Here is a 24,424-nt window from a genome sequence, read left to right on the forward strand (position 1 = left end):
TCTGCCGTTTTTCGCCACAGAGGACTGGACCTCTCCGACAATAAGGATCTGCACGATCTCTTAAGGTCGTTCGAAACCACCAAGATTCCACAAGCAAGAACGCCCTCATGGAATCTCGATGTGGTTTTGAAACATCTGATGCTAAGTCCCTTTGAGCCTCTCCATGAAGCTCTCTAAGGGACTTGACGAGGAAAAAAACGCTTTTCCTAGCTTCTCTGGCGACGGCGAAGAGAGTTAGTGAAATCCAAGCGTTGCAGTAGCCTAGTGGGCTTCAAGGGAGACAACGCTGTCTGCTCGTTGAACCCATCTTTCTTGGCTAAGAACGAGAACCCGTCTAAATCCTTGGCCAAAGAGCTTTGAAATCAAAGAATATCGAGTCTCGTGGGTCAAGAACCAGAGAGAGCCCTGTGCCCTGTCAGGGCTCTCAAGTTCTATGTGAATAGGACTAAAGAGATAAGAGGTCCCTCAGGTAATCTCTGGTGCTCGGTGAAGAGACCAGATTTGCCGTTGTCGAAGAATGCTGTTGCTTTCTTCTTGAGGGACGTCATTAAAGAGGCTCATTCATCTTGCCAGAAGACTGATTTGAGCCTCTTTAAAGTGAAAGCTCACGAGGTCAGAGCAGTAGCTCTTCTCTTGCCTTCCAAAGGAATATGTCTATCAAAGATATTCTTGATAGCACCTTTTGGAGGAGCAATTCCGTATTCGCCTCACATTACCTCCGGGATGTGAGAACGATTTACGAGAACTGTAGTTCTTTGGGGCCTTACATTTCCGGTAGACCACAGTTTTGGGGCTGAAGGTAGCTCTCTCCCTATCCCTTAGCTTAGTTAGGTTAGTTTTATTGTGTTTTTGGTTGATGGTGAGATCTTCTGTGGAAATCTCCCATTCCTTAGTGTTAATGTCAGGGGTTTTTTGGTTAGTTGGTCAGGTGGTGGTCGGTTGCTGTGTTACTGCCATATGTTTGGCTAGATGGTCTTGTCACATTGTGGTCACGTCCCCTTTGACAGAGCATCCAGAGTGCACCAGCACTACAGGTCCAAACCTGGCTGGCAACTCTGATAAAAGCATAAGCAGGCTTTAAGTGACAGTAATCACAGAGTCTACTTTGCTATCAGGTAAGGAACCAATAAGTTAATCTTTTATTTAATTTAAGTTTCCTAAAAATCCTAGTCTGTCTCTACCCACCATCCGAAGGTGGGATTCAGCTATATATATATCTGACAGGTAAGTTTCATGAACAAAATGTTATTGTTATAATACAATTAAGTTTGTTCATACTTACCTGGCAGATATATATAATTAGAGTTCCCACCCTCCTCCCCTCAGGAGACAAGGGTCATGAATAAATATGAATAGAAAATGGGAATGTTCCTGATATCCGCCTCCCAGTGGCGGGAATGGGTACTACCACCTGGCCGCCCACTACGTGTGCCGCGAGTTTTGAAATTCTGTCGGACGTCAGAAATACAGCTATATATATATCTGCCAGGTAAGTATGAACAAACTTAATTGTATTATAACAATAACATTTTTTATTTTACTAATAATGACTATTTTCATTTGCAAAATGAAGGTATCTCCAATGAGCATTTTTTCCACAATACGTACTATATTCTCACATTGCTTTTATCCTCATAGGACATCAGTATAGTATTTTGTTTGTTAATTTTTAGATTATAAAAATGGCTTTACTGTGAAAGGTTAATGTTCTTGTTTGAAAAGAGAGGATAGGCTACAATCAAAATAGGAATAGTTTTGTAAATTATGAGTTGTTTGCTCTGTGGGTACAGATACTATGATAGATAAACTCTTTTGAGTTCAATCTTTCATAATTGGAATGATCTGCCTTTTATGAAGTATTTGTTCTATCACTGGTTGCCGTGTCAAGATATCAGTAAGATTGATTTTATTTAGAAGATTTCAAATTATTAATGTTTAAACACAAATTTTTATTTCATTTCAGGTAACTATAAGAAAAAATGATGGATGTCTTGAGCACGAACCAGCATCCTCAACCTCATTCAGTTTATATGCGGAAACCTTCAAGGTCAAATTCATCTTCTGGCTATGGGTCTCAAGGTAAGAAGTTCGGTGGTAAATACCAATGCTTTACTGTTTTTCATACAGCTGTGATATTTTAAGAGTGCCAATACTATCCTATTGTTGCTAATATCAATTCAAGAATGGTTTTTCACTTACTGCAGCTTAGTAGTATTTCCCAAGCAGTATGATGTAGATTTACTTCCGTAATGCGTATAGCTTTTAAATGTTGGTAAACATGGGCTAATGACAAAATCTTGGCGTATAGTAATTTTGTTGGCCACTAAATGTTCCTCTGCCAAATTTTTACCAAAGAAAGAGCTGTCTGGCTTGGTGATCCTTAAGCCCTCACATTATGATCCAACAGGGTTCAACTGTCAACCCAACTCATTTTTCATTTGTCCCTTGTAGTAGTTGCTAAATGTTCATTGTTTTTATTTCTTTATTTAAACAAAATAAAGCTTGCTTTTTAAATACATAGTACTTGAAAGTGTGACAATGGACCTTTAAGGAAAATGGAAGACCTGTCTCAACAAATGATTACTTAGCAGATCTGTAGTCACCAGGTTGATTTCAAAGATAATTTATGGAATATTTTTACAAATGACAATACCTTGGAAATATTTGTGTGTGTGGGATTGGGTAGGAGAATGCCCCCCCCCCTCCCCCCCCCCCCCCACACACACACACATCCCATATTTATGTTATTTTTAGATTTCCTGAAAGATTATTTCAGCATCACCAGCAGAAGGATTCACTCACTGTATGTCTACCATTTCATTTATAACTTAAAAGTTCAGCTTTTAATTTATTAAAAGAGTGTGGAGGAATAACACAGATTAAACCTTTTTTTGTTTACAGGTGTGGTGAAGAGCTATTCAACGCAGCCTCACTCCAGACATAGCCAAGAATCATACAGGCCTGTGAAATGGAGGAACAGAGGAAGGATTCCTAATAACAATCAGTTCGCAAACAAGGTTTGTATTGGCTACTGAGTAATTGCTAAGTACTATGTCTAATAGGGTAAAGAAACATTTGCAGGTGCAGTATCTGTTGCCCCTAATTGGCAAATTAGTCTACAGAAAACTGTCCCGCATAATAATAAAGCACCTTGATGTAGCTTTCATAAATTAAAGCATGAGAAAGAGCAACTCTTTCCCAATACTGTGATGGTAAGTGAGAGCTTCTCATGAGCAGGACCTTCCTGACTGATTATTTTTCACCTGTGCATCTCTGTGTTTATTGGTAGAATATCCAGGGAATGGATGAACAGATTTGATAAAACTTGGTAGACATATATATTAGGTGACATTCTTAGATGGTTAGGGGGACGCTGAAGTAAAGTTGGATTGTAGCCATGTAAGCCATCCAGACCCCGAGCTGATTTCTCACAAAAACCAATAACGTATGTATCAAGTTTCGTCAAATACAGTTGGTACTGCATGCTCTGGCTTCCTTTTGGCCCCGTATTCCTTGCTGTCTGTCACTTACTCTACCATTATACAGGCAGTCCCTGGGTTACGACGGGTTCAGCTTGCGACGTTCCAAGGTTAAGGCGCTTTTCAATTATATTCATCAGAAATTATTTCCAGGGTTACGACGCCTACAGCGCTGATCTGGCAGATGAAATATGACACCAGAAATGCAAAATAATCAATATTTGAAGGTTTTTTGATGAAAAAGGCAATAAGAATGCAGTTAACATATTTTTTAATGCACCCAAAGCATTAAAAGTAAGTTTGTTCATGAAACTTACCTGTCAGATATATATATAGCTGTATTTTTCGAATCCGACAGAAATTTAAACACTTACGACACACGCAGTGGGAGTCAGGTGTTGGTTAGTACCCATTCCCGCCGCTGGGAGGCGGGTATCAGGAATCATTCCATTTCTATTCATAATTTTTCTGTCGCCGGTGCTGAAAACACCTGTTTTCAGTACCTCCGTCTTAGGATTTTGGAAACTTCATTGCCGCTAAGTATCCTAATTGTCTTTTGATTTATTCACTTGGATTTGTGGCTAGGCATACGCTATCTTAAATTGATTTGAATTTTATTCATTTTTGCATAAAATATCTGAATCTAGTTAGGCTAGTTTCAGGACGGGGTTGTTCTGCAAAGATAGGGTGTGGCTACCGAAAGCTTCGGTAGATTCGCACTTGGTATGTACGAGGGGTATGGGTCTTGCTTCTTTGTTAGATTTGTCATGTAAGGAGTGTGAGACTTTGTCTATTCCGTAAGGAAGACGTATGATTCGTATGTACGCAATTAATCAGTAAACATGTCTAATTCCGTAAGGAAGACGTATGATTCGTATGTACGCAATTAATCAGTAAACATGTCTAATTCCGTAAGGAAGACGTATGATTCGTATGTACGCAATTAATCAGTAACAAAAGTCAGGGTAGTGAACCTGCTAACCTTCCTGTAGACTTTATTTGCATAACCCTGTAGTATGGCCTACGGGCGATGTATATGTCTACGAGAGGTGCTCGCTCTCCTCATTGCTGTGAAGTGCTACTTCTGTAATTGTTACTCCTAACCCTGCAGTGTTGCCTTCGGGCCCTAAGCAGTGTCTGTAGAGAAATTGCCATTTCTCTGATACTCCTTCGATTCGTAACTTAGAATCGAAAGTGCTTGCTTTAGAGAGTAAAAGTGAAGTGCAGAAGTGCAGTGATACCCCTTGTGTAGTGGTAGGGTGCGTCAGATCGGCCTCGTTTCGCCTCTAGGCCGGGACCTCTGCTTGACTCCCAGAACAAGGGAGAGAGCATGTCGAAAGCCGAAGGAGGGTTACGAGGAACCCCCACGATCTGGCGTGCTTTGGCAGTTTCTGATGAAAATCCCAGATGCCTAAGTGCGTGCAGTGCACGAATCCTGAAGGATTGCTTCTCGTCCTCCGAAGCGTCCTCCCCGCGCAGGGGTTGGAGCTTTCGGATGGACTCGCGCCCTCTAAATAGAAGCTTTATAGAAGAGGACGCTTCACGTCCTCTCTCTCTCTCTCTCTCGTTATGCGTTTCAGTGAGAAGTAAGAAAGCGAACGTCGCCTGAACTCGTGTCCGTCTTTCCACCGAGAAATACGTAAAAGAACGTCATAGTAGCAGTAAGCTTTTGAGAGCGGACGCCCAAGCCAGGGGCGCGCGGGTGCACGCCAAGCGCGCGCCAGTGGACGCCGAGCGTCGCGCGCCAGTGGACGCCGAGCGTGCTCCAATGGACGCCGAGCGCGCTCCAGTGGACGCCGAGCGCGCTCCAGTGGACGCGAGCGTGCACCAGCGCACGCCATGTGTGTCGCCTGGCTGAACGTTTCTGTTGAACTCTTCAAGCTCTTGTTTCAGATTGGGCTAGTAAAGATACCTCTACTCGATGCTACCTTCTACCTCACCTGCAAAGAATGTGAAGTAGGCAGTGCTTCGGAGTAAGCTTAAAGTGAACAGACTTCTTCTTCTTCGAAACCCAGCAAGACATCGGGTTTGTTTTCGTGAATTCAAGAGGTCTCTGTCAATTAATATTGCTTTTCGCATAGGTGGATGGAGTTAAGGAAAGCTCAAGGGAAGTTCTCGTTTGCTCTACCGCAAGCTTTGCCATTCTGCCAATAAATTTAAGTTGCCACTCCCGCAGTCAAGACTTTGCGATAAGGCAGTTACGGGTTATAAAGGCTCGATGTCCTGCACGTCAGGACTCTCGGCAACGTTCAGTAGGATTCTTGCAAAGGCACTCATCAAAAGTACGCTCTTCAGGAAAGCGCAAGACAGGACTGCCTTTGCCATACTGCCAATAAATTTTAAGTTTTAGCAGGCATTAGTTGTGATACGGGAGAGGAAGCTGGTTGGAGAGTTTCTTCCTCTTCCCAGGATAATTTTGCCAGCTTTTTAGCCCATCTGAAAGGGCTTTTCAGATGATAGATTTTGTTAGTTCCTAGTCGGGACTACGCTGCCGAATTGAACATCGTCGTTCTACTGACGTAAGCCCAGTCTCTTAACAGGATTCTTGCCCCTTCCTCGTTTGAGCGGGAATCGGAAAATAAAAAATGCTCGACTTCCTGGATTACGTTTTGTCAATTCAGTGACTTTCCCCCATTGACTATATACTATCGTTTTGTCAAGTAAGTGGGTATCCCTCATTGACAAAATATCTCTTTGTCCCGTAAATGGGTTAGTCTCATTGACAAACATCTCATTAACTTGATATTGCGTAAGCGAATAAGCTCTTATTGACAAGATTCGGAAGAGCTCTCATTCGTCATTCGCAGACTCGTACAAGAAATAGACTTGTAGACTACGTCAATGAACGCTTATGTCCAATAACATAAGAAGCTTGAAGCTGACTGCTTCGATTCTCCTAAGTTTTGTTCATGAAACTTGCCTGTCAGATATGTATGTAGCTGTATTTCCGAATTCAGCTATATATATGTCTGCCAGGTAAGTAGGAACAAACTTTATTGTGATATAATTTCATATTTTGCCTTGCGTTATTTTATTTCTGGTTGGTTCAAGTCATATACGCTTGCTGTAGTTACCTCTTCGATGGCAACCGAGAGGTCTATGGTCCATTTTAAGGACATTTAATCGTTACTCCTGCAGCCTTCCAGGAGTTTCCGATTTATCTTTTACCGTTGTATGGTAGTGTTCTGACGACAAACGCATCTATATATTTAGCGTTTTCTGTTTCGCTTAAATATACCAGCTTGAGAGTCTCTTTATGCTAAAAAATAACGGACCTTTTTCTTTTTTCGTCATAGAATAGGGTAGCTGCAACCCAGGCATAAAGTTAAGAGACGACGATGACGGACGATCGTAAGCTGCTGCTGTCACTGTCCTCTGCTCCTCCCTCCTCCAGTCCAAACGAGCCATTACCAACTCGTTCGCTGTCATGCGCGGTAGGTTAAGTCTCTCTCCTCCTGCCGGATTGACTGGACTAACCGTATCTCTGTGCTGGCAGTTACGTCTCTCTCTCTCCTGCGGGATTGACTGACGAACTGTATCTCTGCCCTACAATCACGGACTTTAGCCTAAGATTGAGGGAATTTCTGACATGAATGAATAAACATTGCATTCGTTTGGCCTTAATATGTTCTACAGAGATATCTTACTCCTTTCGGTGCTCGTTACCGCACGGTTTAGGACTACGAGTCTACCACAACATTGCACTATTATATGCTCTCTTGCTTAGGCAAAGCGCAGCCTATTAGGGAAGTAAACATACTGTGTGAGGGAATGGATGAGCTTGCTGGGGACCATTTCGCTCCTAAAGAAGTTGGTTTCCCTGAATAGACTGCAATTCAGACCTCTACAAGTTTTTCCTACCGGGAAACTGAAATTTTAGTAAAGATCTAGGAATGATTCTGAACATCTCTCGGTGCGTTTAAAAGTATCTCTTGAGGTGATAGAAAGAAGGTGCCGGAACATCTGGAGAGGGTTTCAGATGTCCTGGATCATAAGCTGAAAGAAGTGGAAGCAATTCAGTCGTCCCTCCAGTCCTCGAAACGAGTTTTTGGAACCAGGTCCATATCAACTCTGATCTTCCACAGCTCTCTCATATCTTAGGAAGTATCTTCTCTCGGTCCCGGTTCGGGTTTACGAGAAAGAGCCTATTATAACAACAGGCGAGAAGAATGGAACGATCCTCTAGAGGTTCGTTACAGGATTGCAAAAGTCCGTTCGAATCGTCTCGATCGAAGGCAGCAACTACTGACTTCCGAGTGGAATCTTTCTTTAGAAGTATGTTGAGAGTTGTGGAGACTTTAGGGACGTCCTTTCATTCATCTCTTCGCTAGGTTGAGGACGAAGAGGCTTCTTCTTCTCTGCTCCATTTTTCTCGATCCGGGAGCGGTAACATTAAACGCCATCCTATGATATTGAACGGGGATGGATGTTTAGTCTCTTTTCCCCTTTTTCAATCACTTAGGAAATGTAATAAGATGATTTATATCATCACAGGAGCGACAATGACGCTAATCGCCCATGTTGGCCTTCAAGACCCTAGATTCACAGAGGTCACGTCCTTCCAAGGACCTTTTCCGAGAGAGTCGGTCTCCTTTAACACGAAAGGTACCTATAACCTCTCCGCTCTGAGTCTGACTACGTTCAGACTATCGAGATGTTGACAGCATAAGATTGCAGTCTTCCCTTTCCGTGTTGAAGAATGGATAAGCTGGCAGTCACAACTATTAAAGAATACGCAAATATGTTGTTGACGGCCTTTGGGCTCAGAGATTTGCTTCTGTCAAACAACAAAGCCCTTCACGATCTTTAGATTCTTTGTGAATCTCTAAACTCGCTCACCATCTAACTTTTTGTCTCCCACCTGTTTTCTTCCGGAGTCAGACACTCGTTGCGAGATCAGGAGACATATAGTAGCCCTGAGTTTCTTGTTGACGAAGTCGGTTGCGTTTATACACCCCCGATGATCGTTTAACATGAGACCAGGTTGGACTGTCAGGCATTCGTCCTTCGGGACTGAATCGCCTTTTTGCTCCTCGCTCCTTTCTCCTGGCACCAGAAAGCTCGAGTCAGGAGTGGCTCAGGAGTTGATTCGCTAACGACGTTGGGTTGCGTTGATACACCCCCCAAGGTTTGCTTAGCTTGAATCGCCCAGGCAGTCCAAACACTCATCCTTCAGCGAAGAATAGTGCCTTATGGTCGTCAGGGTACAGCCTTGCTGTCCTTTGATTCGTCTGACTGGTCAACTGGTCGGTCACCTGACGTTAGTACAGACGGACTGACTGTGCATGTCCAGATCGAAGCTTTCAATATGGAACTTAGACATAGTCTGAAGTTCTTGATGTCAAAGCATTCGAACATCTCCTACCTGTTAACTTCTTGCATGTGATCAGGAAGGCATTTTTCTAAACCACCCTAGATACGACAAAGAGGGTTAGTGAGATTTTAAGCCATCGTCACAAGTTTTGGCATTAGAGAACACAAGGCGGTGTGCTCTCTAAGCTTTTCGTTATGGCCTGAAGATGGAAACCCGTTTTGTCCTTGGCCAAGAGCTTGGAAGCAAGGATGGCACAAGTTAGTGGGCAGGAGCCAGAGAGAGTCCTGTGCCCTGTCAGGTCTCTCAAGTTTTATCTACATAAAACTCAAGAAAGTCTAAGTCGTACGGACAACTCTGCAGTGTTTTCCTAAAAGACCAGACTTGCCCACCTTATCAGAAGAACACCCTGGCTTTATTGTTAAGGAGGTCTTTCAAAAAAGCTCCTTCTTTGTGTTTGCACAAAGATTTGAAATCTTTTGATTTGAATGCTCACGAGGTGAGGGCGCGGCCTCGGAAGCATTTCAACAGAGCATGGCACTCAGCAACATCCTGAGTACCATGTTTTTAGCGAAGAAACTCTGTGTTCAATTCACACTCCCTCGAGATGTGAAGATGGCATATGAGATCTGCTGGCTCGCTAGGGCCATACGTGTCGCAGACACAATCTTGGGGGCAAGAAGTACCACTCATCTATCCTGTAGAAAATGGTTAGGAAGAGCTCTTAATTTAGTAGTTGAGTCGCCGACAACGGTGACTTCTTAACTCTTAAGCCTTAGTTAACACACCTTAACTTTGGCTAGGTGGGTCAGTGGTGATATATATTTTTATATATATATTTTATTTTACTTCTTAGCCCTCATGGTATGGTCAATATGGTCTAGTCACGTCGTGGTCTCGCCCCTGTTGACAGATCATCTGGAGTGCACCAGCTATATAGGTCTCTACCTCGCTGGCAACTCTAGTAGCACAAGCAGACTTACGCGGCAGTAACCACGAAGTCAGCTATGCTAACAGGTAAGGAATCAAGATATCAATTATCTGCCTATATATGTTTCCTAAAATCTTCTATTCTGTCTACTCCCACCACCAAAGGTGGGATTCAGCTATATATATATCTGACAGGTAAGTTTCATGAACAAAATGATATTGTAATGATACAATTAAGTTTGTTCATACTTACCTGGCAGATATATATAATCAAGTACCCACCCACCCCTCCCTCAGGAGACAGTGGAAATAAAAAATTATGAATAGAAAATGGGAATGATTCCTGATACCCGCCTCCCAGCGGCGGGAATGGGTACTAACCACCTGACTCCCACTGCGTGTGTCGTAAGTGTTTAAATTTCTGTCGGATTCGGAAAAATACAGCTATATATATATCTGCCCAGGTAAGTATGAACAAACTTAATTGTATCATTACAATATCATGTTTTTCTTAGTTTTTGACGATGTTCCAGCTTACGACAATTTTTGGCTTAGGACGCGTCTCAAGAACGGAACCCACGTCGTAACCCGGGGACTGCCTGTATTTGGTCTCTTCCTCTTGACTGTCCTACTTTCCCATTTAGAGTTGCTGACAATTATCACCTTCCATATGAGAAAAATCCTTCAGGGGTGGTCCTATTGGTCCAAAATGTGACTTAGTGGTTTTACAGCTTTCAACTAATCTACACATTAACAGCAGCCATATCTTGGAATATGGTGGTAACACATGCTCATAGTTAATATAGGGATCACTTTGCAGTGGACCCCTGGTATTCGTGTTTTCAAAATTCGCCTGTTTCTCTATGGAACATATTTACCCATTGTTCACAGAAAATAGGCCTATTTGCAGTATTTTTCACTGAGAAATAGTCACTAAGTAATGTATTTTCATATCAGTTTCATGACTAAATGCATTTTTTGTGATAAAGATATTAAAATATTTGGTTTTAAGCAGTTTTAGAGGGTTTTTCTTTTATTTGAACTATCAAAATATAGGCAGTTCTAAGCATTTTTAGAGGAGCTCTAAGTATTCGCAGATTTTAGCTATTTGGGGGGGGTTCTGGTATGCATTCCCCTTGAATACGTGGCGTCCACTGTATGTACGTATAAGCATTCACCTCTAGAGCTGATAGGATGGAATTAGCATTTTTTATCATATTTATGGGTTTTCAGTGCTTGGAAATCTCCACTCTTGTTGCACTACTTATATGGGTTACCTCCAAGATTAACTGAGTTTCTTGAATATTGCAAGAAACTCAGATATTATGAGGATTAAACAGTTAACTTATCCATACCATAAGTATGACTCTGGTGCTACAGGGGAAATGAATTAGTTAACAGTAATTGGACCATATCCATTTTACAAATATTGTTAGTCCCTACCAACAAAGCCCAAGGGAATGACAACAGTTTTCCCTTTCATTAATATCTGTCTGTTTCACTTACCTTGTTATGGCATCTCTTCCTGCACTGTTGCATATAGTATTATATTTCAGACAGACTTGATACAAAGGTAGAATATGATGCACTATCTGTCCAACATTCCATCAGTAGTTGGCATCAGTGTTTTCCTAGTTCATTTTGTCATTGCAACTGACAAAGTCAGGGAATTGTTTTTGTCCATTTGTCCTTCAGTCCATTTGTCTGCTCATATATGTGTCAATGTGTCCAATCCAACAACGTCAATGTCAGACTAACTTTTTTGTCACAGTTCCTCCTACAAGGTTGAAGGGGTTGCAGTTAAATTTAGTCTAAAGTTAAACCGACAGGTGTGGATAGGGACACTTATCTCTCTATTAGTGTGTGTGTGGGCGTCACCCTACCTTGAAGCTGGACAAACAATCCCTCCAACTTATCCATTTGGTTAATTTCAGGGCATACCAGCTAAATTAGAGAATACGTATTTAATTTACAACATATACTTCATCATTTGGTTGTTTTATCTTACTCAATTTCGCCTTGGTAGATGTGTAACAAAAGTAGGGCAGGATTGTTTAAAAAAACTATTGTGCTTTGTTGATAAAAGTCCCTACCATAAAGTGATGTTACTTTTTCTCTTTAGTTGGATGCAAGATAAATCAGCTTACTGGACAGCACTGACTGAGACAAAATCTGGCTAAAGTAATAATGGTTATACCATGACTTAATGAGCGTCCCTCACTCTTCTGGGAATGCTAGATGTTTTTCTGTTTAGTATTTTCATACATTCAACTTACCTGTCAGATATATACATAGCTATAGACTCCGTCGTTCCCGACAGAACTTTCAAATTTCGCGGCACTCGCTACAGGTAGGTCAGGTGATCTACCGCCCTGCTCTGGGTGGCAGGGCTAGGAACTATTTCCCGTTTTCTAATAAATCTCTCTGTCGCCGGCTGTATCAACATTGTTGTTACTTCCCCTCCTGACTAGATTTCGTTTTTCGCAAAGCTTTTGATCATCTCTCGCTGATATTTGGTGACGTACTTGGATCGTTGTTTGGCATTCGCTATCGTACTGTTTTTTGGACTTGGTTTTTGGATTTTGTGAATATGTCTGATTCTAGTGTTAGTTTTCAGAGTGTGTGAATGAGGGCTGTAAGGTGAGGATTCCGAAAGCTTCGGTAGATCCTCACACTAGTTGTAGAGGGTGTAGAATGGTTGAATGTTCAATTGAGAATACGTGTAATGAGTGTGAGAATCTGAGTGCACAAGAGTGGAAGAATCTAACTTCTTACTTGAAGAAGTTAGAGAGAGATAGAGAGAGGAAGAAACCATAGAAGGTCTGCCTCTCATGATTTAATTTCTACCTCTGTAGCTTCTTCCTATGATGATAATGACCATTCTGTTTCAGCCCGTTCACAAATGGCTAATCCCTCTAGTTCGGCTTCGGAAATAGCAGAACTTAGAGCGTTCCCTTCAGAAATGCAGGAAAAGGTCGCAGCATTGGAAGGTAAGGAAAGTGAATGTGGCAGTGATATTAGTGTCCCCAGTGTAGTGGAGGGGGCGTCGGGGGTGGTCGTCTCTGCGACGCTCCAGGCCTAGACCTCTTCCAAGCTCCCTGGCCCGGAGGAGAAGGAAAGTCGAAAGCCGTACGGGGGTTGTGGAGAATCCCAACGATCAGGCGTCCCTTCGGCAGAATCGATCGTATCGACTGCTAAAGACCGCTATAAGAGGGTCCTACGAGAGTGCTTTTCGTCGTCGAGTCGCCTTCTCCGAGAAGAGGGTGGAAGGAGTCGAATCTTTCCCGTCCTTTGAACGCCAGGCGCTGCTGAACATGAGATCAATTCGAGTCCCGAGCGCTTCTCGGAAGGAGGAGCTCCTTCGGTAGTAAAGAGGGCGAGAATACAGTCAGACTCTGGGACTAGAGGAGATCCTAGAGCGCCTTACAGATCTCCCTCTCCTGATTCGGAAGATTCCTTCAACCAAGAAATTTTGAAGAATATGCAAGAGCAATTAGCCTTGCTATAGGAACTCGTTATGGAGCCTACTCGTAAGAAGGATGATAGGCTTCCTATTAAAAGATCTAAAGAACTATCTCCTGCCAGGGCGCGACGCATCCTTCAGGGAGTTGTGACAGGCGGCCATCTCTGGGGGGGGCGGTGCGCTAGGCAGGCGAGAAGTAGGAAAGGAAGCTACTCCTGTCAAGAGTAGGGCGCCAACCAGAAGCCAAACTCCGAGTAGGCGTAACGAGCCAGGACATTCAAGATCTTCAATCAAGCGCCAAGAGCTGGATGAAGAAGAAGATCCTGTTAGGAGTAGAGCACTCATAAGACGGAAAGGCGCCTACTAACATCAGACGGATACTCCTCCCAAGCACAAGGAGTAATTCTGAACTAAATACTCCTCCCAGGCACCGGGGGTATTGCCGAAGTATTATACTCCTCCCGGGCGGCCAGAGTATTCGGATCTTTAATACTCCTACCAAACGCCAGGAGTATTCTGGACAAAATGCGCCTATTAAAGGCCATACTCCTCCCAGGCGCCAGGAGTTTTACGAAGCTTATACTCCTCCCAGGCGCCAGGAGTATGCGGAACTTAATACTCCTACCACGCGCCAGGAGTATTATGAACACAATGCGCCTACGAGGCGCCAGGCGCCTGCTGAAAGCCAGGAGTATTCGAGGCGCTTTGCGCCTGCAGGCGCCAGGCGCCTGATGAAAATGCGCCTGCCAGGCGCCAGGCGCCCGTGATGAAAATGCGCCTGCCAGGCGCCAGGCGCCTGCTGAAAGCCAGGAGTATTCGAGGCGCTTTGCGCCTGCCAGGCGCCAGGAGGATCCCAAGCACGCTACTCCTCCCAGGCGAGATATCTGCTGTACACCAGCCGCATTCCTCGTATGAACCTGACACTCGGAAGAGAGTAAGAGAAGAGTCAGTAGAAAGGAGAGAGCCTTCTCCTTCCGAGCCTCTTAACCCAGAAGATGCATCGGAGGATGAAATGAAGGAAGGATCTTCTAATTATAAAGTCCTTTCGTCCCTTCTGTTGGAGGAATATGGAGACTCTTTGACACCAGCTGCTCCACCGTCTCCACGTTCGCAGTTTTCGAGCACGAAAACACTCAAGTCTTCCTCTTTCCTTAAAATGAAGCCTGCCATTTCTATGAGGAGAGCGCTACAATCTCTTGACTCCTGGTTCAAGAAGAAGAAGGAGTTAGGAAGGACGGTCTTTTGTATGCCTCCCGCCAAACTTACAGGGAGGAGAGGAATTTGGTACGAAACTGGGAGAGGATATGGGATTGTCTCTGTCCGTTTCAGCCGAATCAGATTTCTCGAGTTTGGTGGATTCGTCTAGAAGGCACGCCTTTGAATGCAGCAAAGGTTACATGGGGGTCTTTCGGAAACGGACCACCTCATCAAGGGTCTATTTCACACCTTAGAAGTTTTTAACTTCTTAGATTGGGTCCCTTGGGGTCTGGCCCAGAAATCTCAGAAAATGCACAACTCGACCCAGAAACCCTGAATTGCATCCTAGCCTGCATTGATAAGGCTGTTCAGGATGGATCAGCTGAGGTATGCTCGCTATATGGTGCAGGAGTTTTAAAGAAAAGAGCGGTGCACAGTGCTTTCCTCACAAAGGCCGTCTCTCATTCGCAGAGAGCCGCCTTATTGTTTGCGCCTCTCTCTGAACACCTTTTTCCATCGCAGTTGGTGAAGGACATCGCGCATTCTCTGACGGAAAAGGCCACCAGGATCTCCTTAGACAATCATCAAGGAAGAGTAGGCCTGTGGCTAGTGAGGAGAAGAAAGTGGCTCGCCCAGCTCAGAACAGCCCTTTCGAGGAGGTCTTCCAACTAGACCGATCGCCAGAAGGAAGTCAACCAGATAGAGGGGCAGGTCTTCCTTCCGTGCCTTTAAGAGGGAAGTGACAAGTGAGAGTTCTGTCCTCCAGACACCCGTAGGAGCCAGGCTACAGTATTTTGCGAAAGCCTGGGAAGACTTAGGAGCCAACACTTGGACGATGTCGATCATCAAGAAGGGGTATCGCATCCCATTCAAGGACATTCCTCCCTTGACAACATCTCCGAGGGAATTGTCCGCCAGATACAGGGACCAGATGATGACGGACACTCTTCGTCAAATGGGGTGGAACAGATGTGGGAAAAAAGAGCAATAGAACTGTACTGGATTGCAAACTCCCCGGGGTTTTTACAACCGCTTGTTTCTTGTAACAAAAGCCTCGGGGGGATGGAGACCGGTACTGGACGTAAGTGCGCTGAACAAATTTGTCGAACAACAGAAGTTCAGCAATGGAAACGTCTGCCTCAGTCTTGCAGCACTACGGCAAGGGAGATGGATTTTGGTGTCCATAGACCTTCAGGACGCATAATTCCACATCCCGATCCACCATTCGTCGAGAAGTACCTTCGATTTATGTTCGAAGGCAGAAATTATCAGTTCAGGGCCCTGTGTTTCGGCCTGTCCACGGCTCCTCAAGTCTTCACAGACGTGATGAAAAATGTAGCGAGACACCTACGCCTTGAAAGGATAAATGTCTCAATGTACCTGGACGACTGGCTCATCAGAGCCAGGTCTCAAAAGCAGTGTTGGAGGACCTGTTAATAACACTGGAGTTGACAAAGTCTTTGGGACTGATCGTGAACCTCGAGAAGTCTCAGATGATCCCCAGCCAGAACGTGGTTTATCTGGGGATTCAGATGGATTCTCGGGGTTTTCGAGCTTTTCCATCGCAAGAGAGACTAAAGAAATGGCTGTGCCACAGTATCGAACTTTTCAGGAAAGAGCGCACTTCGGCGAGGGAATGGCTGAGCCTTCTGGAACCCTTTCCTCGCTCGAAACAGTTCTTTCTCCTAGGGAGATTACATCTTCGACCGCTTCAGTTCTTCCTAAAGAAGAAGTTGGAGTTGGAAGACAGGTCAAGCTATCGGATACGTTTCCAATATCGGAAGAAATAAAACACCATTTGAAGTGGTGGTTGCTTCCACTAAAGGAAAACAAAGGAGTGTCCCTGCAAGTACGGACCCAAGCTGACATTGTTTTTCAGACGCCTCGGAGGCGGGCTGGGGTGCAACATTAGGACCCAGAGAAGTGTCAGGCACCTGGTCGGCAGAACAGGTGTCATGGCACATAAATTGCAAAGAGCTCTTAGCAATTCACCTGGCGCTAAAGAGCTTCGAACACTTAGTCAGAGGCAAAGTCGTGCAGATAATTCGGACAATACGACAGCTCTGGCTTATGGTCAAGAAGCAAGGAGGGACGCACTCTTTTGCTCTGTACGAGCTGGCACGGGATCTACTGATTTGGGCGAACCAAAGGAAGGTAATTCTTCTAACAAGGTTTGTTCAAGGGGAGAGGAATGTGAGAGCGGACAGACTGAGCAGGAGATTCCAGGTCCTTCCCACAGAATGGACACTCCACTCAGAAGTCTGTCAGAGCCTGTGGCGCCTTTGGGGGAAGCCTCAAATAGATCTTTTCGCCACATTCCTCTCCAAAAGGATAGATACATTTTGTGCCCTGGTGGAGGATCCCCGAGCTTATGCAACAGACGCCTTTCTCCTGGACTGGTCAGGAAATAGACGTTTACGCTTTTCCCCCGTTCAAGATTCTGGGGGAAGTAGTCAGAAAATTCGTGGCATCCGAAGGAACCAAGATGACTCTGATCGCTCCGTATTGGCCAGCTCAAATCTGGTTCACAGAGGTGATGGAATGGACAGTGGACTTCCCCAGATCTCTTCCAAACAGAATAGATCTGCTCAAACAACCCCACTTCGAGAGGTACCATCAAAATCTACCCGCTCTTGCTCTGACTGCCTTTCGACTATCGAAAGATCGTCAGAGCGAGAGGGTTTTCTCGCCAGGGCAGCAAATGCAATTGCCAGAGCCCGCAGATCATCTACGAGACGAGTGTACCAATCGAAGTGGGAAGTTTTCAGAAACTGGTGTAGGTCGAAGAAGCTGTCCTCTTCCAGTAACCTCTGTGACCGAAATTGCAGATTTCCTTCCTGTTTCTTAGACAAAGTCGCATCTCTCGGTTAACAACTATTAAGGGGTACAGGAGTATGCTCTCAGCAGTCTTTAGAAACAGGAGGAATTAGATCTAACGAATGACAAGGATTTGCACGACCTCATTCGTTCATTCGAAACATCTAAATCACGCGAACCTAAGGTTCCAAGCTGGAACTTAGATGTGGTTCTTAAATTTCTCCTCATCAGATGATTCGAACCACTCCACACTGCTTCGTTCCGTAATATCACGAGAAAGTGTTTGTTTCTGATGTCTCTTGCAACGGCAAAAGAATCAGTGAGTTGCACGCCCTTGAATCAAGAGTTGGCTTCAAAGGAGACTCAGCAATTTGTTCATTTCAGTCCCTTTTTCTGGCCAAAAATGAAAACCCTTCGAATCCCTGGCCAGGCGCTTCGAAGTTAAAGGACTTTCTAGCTTGGTGGGCAGAGAGGCAGAAAGATCCCTGTGCCCAGTTAGAGCTCTAAAATTTTATCTGGACAGGAAGAAGCAGTTGGGGGGTTCGCAGAAAAGTCTTGGTGCTCAGTGAAAGACCCAAGAGAGCAATGTCTAAGAACGCATTAGCCTTCTTTGTGAGAAGTGTTATCAACAGAAGCTCATAAGAAGTGCCCAGATGATTCGTTTAATCTCCTAAGAGTGGGAGCCCACGAAGTTAGAGCAATCGCAACCTCTGTGGGCGTTCCAAAGAAATATGTCACTAAAGAACATTTTGGATACAACTTATTGGAGATGCAACTCTGGTGTTTGCATACCATTATTTAAAAGACGTACGAGTACGTATGATAAATGCTTTTCGTTAGGTCCGTTTTTGTGTCAGCACAGACGGTTCTGGGTAAAGGAGAAAGCACCAATCCTTAAAATTATGTACGTAACCCCTCTTGTCGGATGTGTTCTAGGGTTTTCGGTTGATGGGAGTGTCAGTTGTCGCACAGGCGGCCTTCACTCTCTTTATTTGAAAATCGAGTGACATCTGACTATTAGAGGGGTACAAAAATTTGTTATTTTGTATGTATGATTTCGAGTTTGTGGTTGTTTGCAAAGAGTTTGGGGATAACTCGAGGCAATCTTAGAACTAACACGGGTTAGGATCGGGTGATCGGGATTGGTTGTGTGCTCCTTAAATTAGTGCGTGTTGTCATATAAGCGGATGTGCTCCCATTGACAAACGCCATTTAGGATTCTGTCGAGTAAGTGGAAGAGACCCCATCGACAGATCCACAAGAATTCTTGGCCACAGATCACTATCTCGCTAAGGTTCTTGAGATGAAGCAGACTCCAGCGGTAGCCACGAAGTCTTCCATCTAAGAAGTAGGAACTAAGGTTTATTTATACCTACAACATATGTTGTTTACCTGTCTAGTCAGTTAGTTAGCTGTCTCTTGCCCTCCACCAAAGGGTGTCAATCAGCTTATGTATATATCTGACAGGTAAGTTTGAATGTATGAAAATGACATTGTTATGATACAATAAAGTTTCATACATACTTACCTGGCAGATATATACAATTGAAGACCCACCCAGCCTCCCGCAGAGACAGGTGGAAGAGGAGATTATGATTAGAACACGGGAATAGTTCCTAGCCCTGCCACCCAGAGCAGGGCGGTAGATCACCTGACTACCTGTAGCGAGTGCCGCGAAATTTGAAATTCTGTCGGGAACGACGGAGTCTATAGCTATGTATATATCTGCCAGGTAAGTATGTATGAAACTTTATTGTATTCTAACAATGTCATTTATGTCAGTGTGACCTTACAGTACAGTAAAAAAAAAAAAAAAGTAATAACTACAGGAAAGCAGTGGTTGACATCTACGGGACAGTGTGTGTTTTGAAAAGCCTGTCTTTTGACAGCAGTATTTTTCACTTTGTTTCAGAAGCTGGAGAGCCCATTAGCAGAATTTAAATGCCATCCAACCATTCATCCTTATTCTCTGCACCGTCCTTACCATGGCCAAGGCTGTCTCTGTATGCCTGTCAGTGCTGTAAGTGTTGTGTTTTGTAATAACAAATTTGCTGTTACAGGAAATGCATCCAATAGAGGGTAAATTATTTTCTTTATGGTAGAAAAGTGTAGTGCTTTGAATTCTTATGAAAGGATATATTTTGTGGAATACAAAAAATTGCTTTACTAGAACCATTACTTAGCAAAATCTCTGGTTCTTTTGACATATCTTAATGGCAGTTGTATGGCATCAAAGTTTTCAAGACAAGCAGAAAGTGACTTCATATTATCAGAGTCTTATGAAGTACTAGGCAGTTGTACTTGGCATAAATTAAAGGTTATGGGGGAAATTTTGCAGGTTTTACTAAGGTTGCATAAGTCGATGACAAGAATATTTGTGCCTAGCCAGCAATCCTGAAGGATGCACAAGAGAAAGTTGTTCTTTACCATAGAAGTATTTACTTGAAATTAGCATTATTGTGCACAAACCTCAGAAAATATGCAGAAGAAATCCTGTGTGTCCACCTGGCAGCCTTTGCATCTGGAACTCATTGGCCCTTTGATGGCAGAATGGTTTACTGTACTCTCTGTGTTGTTTGGGAAAGAGGATATGTCCTGTAAAATAATAGATCTGTATAGTGTTTCCAAGGCAGGTTTACTAGTAATACCTATAGTAGCTGGGAGCAGAACTGTAACTAGGACCAATGAACAAAACTTCACTTGCTGGCATACAATGAGGGTATTATGTGCTTATGTTAGACTTCTTTAAGGTTGTGCTTATTTACCTAAAGTAATTTTAAATGACTCGTTTCATATGGTTATTCATATAGAGAGGAGTTTAAGAAAGAAAACTAGCTGGGAGAAAAGTTTGCAAGCTGTTGACTCATGGGCAGACAGCAAAGAGTTGGCCATTCTGCCACTAGAGGGCTGATGTAGTTTGGATGTATATGTACGTACTGGTAGATGGAACTGAAAGGTGTCTTGTGTGAAGTGTCAGCAGTTTGCCCAGATGAGGAAAAAGGTTACTGGAAAGTAATGGGTTTGTTCTGAAACAGATGAAGCAGCATGATTAACACTTAGTAATCAAAATGGGTGGCCAAGATAATTACTGAACACAAAAAGGTTCTTGAAACAAACAACTATGAGAGAACATTAAGAGAATACTATGTATATGTACTGTATTTAGCTAGCTATTCATTATTTTTAAGGTTTAAGTTTCTTGCCCCTTGCAAACATTTGAGTTTTACAAAAATATGCGAGTCATTTCTCATAGTTGCAAAGTGCAATCTGTACTTCAAAAAATGTTGACAATTTCCATAAATGTTCTCTAGGTTGCTTGATATTATGACAACATTTCATCGTAAGTTAAATTAAAAGAAATTAGTTTCATCGCAATCTTGTTAATCATATATTGCCTTGTGGATGAGGAAATCCCAATCAAACTGACTTGTTCTGTTCAAGAATGAGAAGTCTTCCTGTACATGCTAAGTCTTAAGTATTTTCTGGTGATTAGCTGGAGGCATCTCATTAGTCTCCCAGGAATGGCTTTCTCAAATGTTCTGCATAGCTTTTTCATTATTTTATTTTCCATTGCATTGTATTTGATTTCAATTAATTAGTTTTGATATCTGTATTATTTTAGTCTTAAGTGTGTAGATAGAAGTTGCTGTCTGACACCTTCTCCTTTGGTTGCGTTTCGTAGTCCTTTATTAGGTCAGTGTATCCAGACCACTGAACTTTTTGTTATCAATAATTAATTGTATAAAGTGAATTTTTGTTACTTCATTTTCAGTTCATTTAGTATCTGTGTGTATGTGTGTGTGTGTGCGCCAAGTTATCCCATTAGTGTGTATACTTTGTTTTTCCCTTGTCCCATACCGTGCTGTGCCAAGTCTCCTGAGGAAAGCTTGTTGATCATCTTTGTCCTCTCTAAAAGAGGGCCTCTTGTTTGTACATACGTAATGCCATGGGTAGCAGTGTTGTCCCAAGTTTGTGTTCCATTTGGTGTAACTGAGCAGAGATTTTGTGAATTTACTTCTCCCAAAAGAACCCTTCATGTTCAGGCTTATATGAGTGTCTTCCTCCTCACTTTTGTCGGTTAAAAAGCAGATTTCTTCAGATGACACCTTCTCTCCTGCAGTGTTTCCTTCTGAGACATCTTGAAGTCATCGTCTTTCAGTGAAGAATAGGAGGGAGGATGTTGACTCTCCTTCTTGAATTGCTGGTAGTGACTACTTGTGATGGCTCTTTGCTGACTGGGAAAACTCTTGCCACATGCAATGATTGCTACATGTGCCTCCTTATTCCTGGATGGTATGTTGAATTCATGTCTTCCTTATTTACTTCAACCTTTTTGATTGATTCTTACAACCTGATTTTGTCGTCTCCTCTGCCACTGCTGACACCACCCAGTTAAAGGAGGAATCTTTAAACTATTTTTCCCTTTGTTAAACTCAGCAACAGTGATTTCTGTCGTTCATGGTGTTACTCACAAAAAGTTATGGTTAACAGTTGGCTCCTTGTTTAACTGGTTACTACCTTCACTAAAGTTCTTGGACACCTAACTTTTTTCACCATTGGGACTGCCCTCTTTCCTCAAACTACTACCTTGCCTCCATTTGAAATCTGTGATGAAACACTGTAACTGCTTGTTTTTCCTGCTACCATAGCTCCTATTCATCAGATGCCAACCCTGGAACCTGTCACCATGCCCTGTCTTGATGCATTCCTTGCTCTGCACCTGGACTTTGTGAATCAGGCCTTCCTGTCCTGGTTAGTGTGAGATGGTGGAAGCCCAAACTCTTGGAATCATACAAATTTATTAAGTGCTTTTTGCTTCAGGAATCGGCTAACAGAGACACAAGCACCAAACTCATTAGACATGGTGCCTTTTGTTCTCAGTGAAGCGCAACCAGGATTGCTCCACAAGGCTATCCTTGTGGAGCAGTTCAGACATCACTCCTAGCCCCCATCATAGTAATTATAGAAGGAATGCCTTTAAAATCTAGTTATGTATTGCCATGGGGTCTCAGGTGCCTCATTGGCAAATTTTCACTGTTCCAGATCTGTTGAACCTTTGACAAGCTTTCCCTCTCCTTAGTTTGAGCCTTTGTGCTGTTGTGGCAGGCTGTGGTCGTGTCCTTGGTTTAATCCTTTAGTGACTACAGTATATTGAAGTAACTCACCCTCTCCTGTTGCTTGTCCAGAACCTCACCTCCCAATTCTTCCAGTCTGTCAAGACCTAGTGGTTCCGTTACTCACATCTCACTGAAATGAGAATTTCCTTTTGGCAGAGGAGCTTCATAAGGAAGTGGCTGAGGTAATAGACTGAGTCTTGACGTATTTAAAGCATTAAACATCCTTCCCAACCTGTCAAGAAAGCTTTGTGAATATTACTGTTAGAATAAATCTAATAATTTGCCCCCATTTCTAATTTTTCTTATTTATAGCTCAAGTGTTTACAAATAGTTGCAGTCTTGAATAAATTGGATTTATGATTTGAAAAGTCTCAGTTATTCTATTTTTTATTTGCTAGTAAAGGTTTTCTTGGTTGAAGGATACTGAGTAAGAATATTACGAAAGTAACTGTACTGTAGTTGCTCGTTGATTGTAGCTGAAACTTAGTGTAACGAAAGCATCTTTGGCCATGAGTTTTAATGTCAGTAGGTTGCTATGCAAAACAAAGAAATTACTAGTCCCATATGGCCTAATCTGCGTAAGCCTACACTGTACATAAGCAGTCCTGCACGTTGTTTGTGCCAGAATATTAAGAAGAAATGTATCAAGATCAAATATCGTTGAAGAAAGTTATTGATTTTTTAAATACCAAACACAACTCTATGCATTTTAGAAATAATTGAAATTTGCTAAAATCAAAATCTTATTAAACAAAATATAGTATTAAAATTCCTAAAACTCAGTTGGTCATCATTTTCTCTTGTTGTAGACCTCATTTGGTGAAGTGAGATATCCAGTTATCAGAAGGGATGTGTCTTGAAAGCAAATATTAAACTTCTTTGTTTTCACAAAGCTCCAAGACTTACAGAAGCAAATTACCGAAAATGGATGTTAGGACAGAGGAAGTTTGATATGAATGGTTTCCCGGAATACTCAGCTATTCCAATCTTTAACTGCATTTTGATTTGTCCTGCTGTCTTGAAATTTCAGCTGTATTTATGAAGTGTTATGGTACATTTAAAAATTATATTTAGTTACCAGTGAAATTAATTTACGTACTTGTTTATTTGTGTTCTGGTGAAGACATTTTGATAAAATTTCTTTGTTGTGATTGTCTTTTAACTTTATCTGTGTCAGTGTGAAAATTATTGCCTCGCTAAGTTTCGTTGATGACTGAAGTGTCTAAATCAACTGTTCACTAAATAGTAGGCTTATAGACTCAATGTGTTGCAGTAATTTCAGTAAGTGTTACGCAAACTGTTAGTAATCAGTCTTAAGTTACGCTTTTACTAACAGATAATCTTTCGTAGTGAAAAAATATTGGCAGAAAGAAGACGACTGGTTTTGGAAAACTAGAGACTTAAAATGTATAGTATTAGATATAAAAATAGTATATTTACATTAAATAAATTGTGAAGTGTTAAATATGCAGGGAAGGAATGTTTAGACAACTGGTGAAGTGTTAAATATACAGGGAAGGAACATTTACATTAAACTAATTGTGAAGACTTAAAATATAAAGGGATTACGTACTGAAATTGAATCGAAACCTGCCTCCACGTAATTAAAAGAACTCAGTTTGTGACTGATAAGGTTATACCTGGCTAGCTACCATCTTCCTCAAGATTAAATTAGAATTACTTGACCTGTTGATGCCAGGAGACCACCACCTCTACTGATAAGAGGCCTTCTGTGTTCCCAGAGGATAACCTTGGAATGACCTGTTTGAATGCCAAGGGTAAGCTGTTGGATGAAGGTTGCTAACAGAATTCGACTAAATTTAACCCTCAGTAACTCACAGTCAGCTAAATGATAAGAAAACTGATGACTAAGAAGGAAGAGGCAGAGAAAAAATAAGTTAATGAAGATGCGAAAGGGACAATTTTGGGGAAGTAGCCACAAATTCCTTCACCGTTTATGCAAGATTGTACTAAAGTTGAAAATAATGCTTTGATAAGTGGAAAAAATTTCCATAGGTGGTAAGCACCATCAGTGTACTTCTAGTGGTGCACTGTAGGAATTCCTTAAGGGTTTTTGCAGTGCCCCTTGGGCCTCTAGCAGCAACATCTT

General features: G+C 42.6%; 1 protein-coding gene across 2 annotated transcripts in view; it reads left to right on the forward strand.

Annotated features, from left to right (window-relative positions):
- Nucleotides 1-24,424, forward strand: part of LOC135224659 (glycerol-3-phosphate acyltransferase 1, mitochondrial-like) — a 72,800-nt gene that overhangs the window by 21,947 nt on the left and 26,429 nt on the right. Inside the window, exons 2-4 of one of the 2 annotated variants that reach the window (XM_064263878.1) lie at nt 1,964-2,079; nt 2,902-3,017; nt 19,110-19,217. In XM_064263878.1, coding sequence (XP_064119948.1) covers nt 1,980-2,079; nt 2,902-3,017; nt 19,110-19,217 — 324 coding nt within the window. In that variant the 5' untranslated portion in view covers nt 1,964-1,979. The remainder of the gene's footprint in view (nt 1-1,963; nt 2,080-2,901; nt 3,018-19,109; nt 19,218-24,424) is intronic. The other variant, XM_064263882.1, reaches the window with a different exon arrangement.

This window comes from Macrobrachium nipponense, chromosome 12 (genome assembly GCF_015104395.2).
Source record: "Macrobrachium nipponense isolate FS-2020 chromosome 12, ASM1510439v2, whole genome shotgun sequence".
Taxonomy (NCBI): domain Eukaryota; kingdom Metazoa; phylum Arthropoda; class Malacostraca; order Decapoda; family Palaemonidae; genus Macrobrachium; species Macrobrachium nipponense.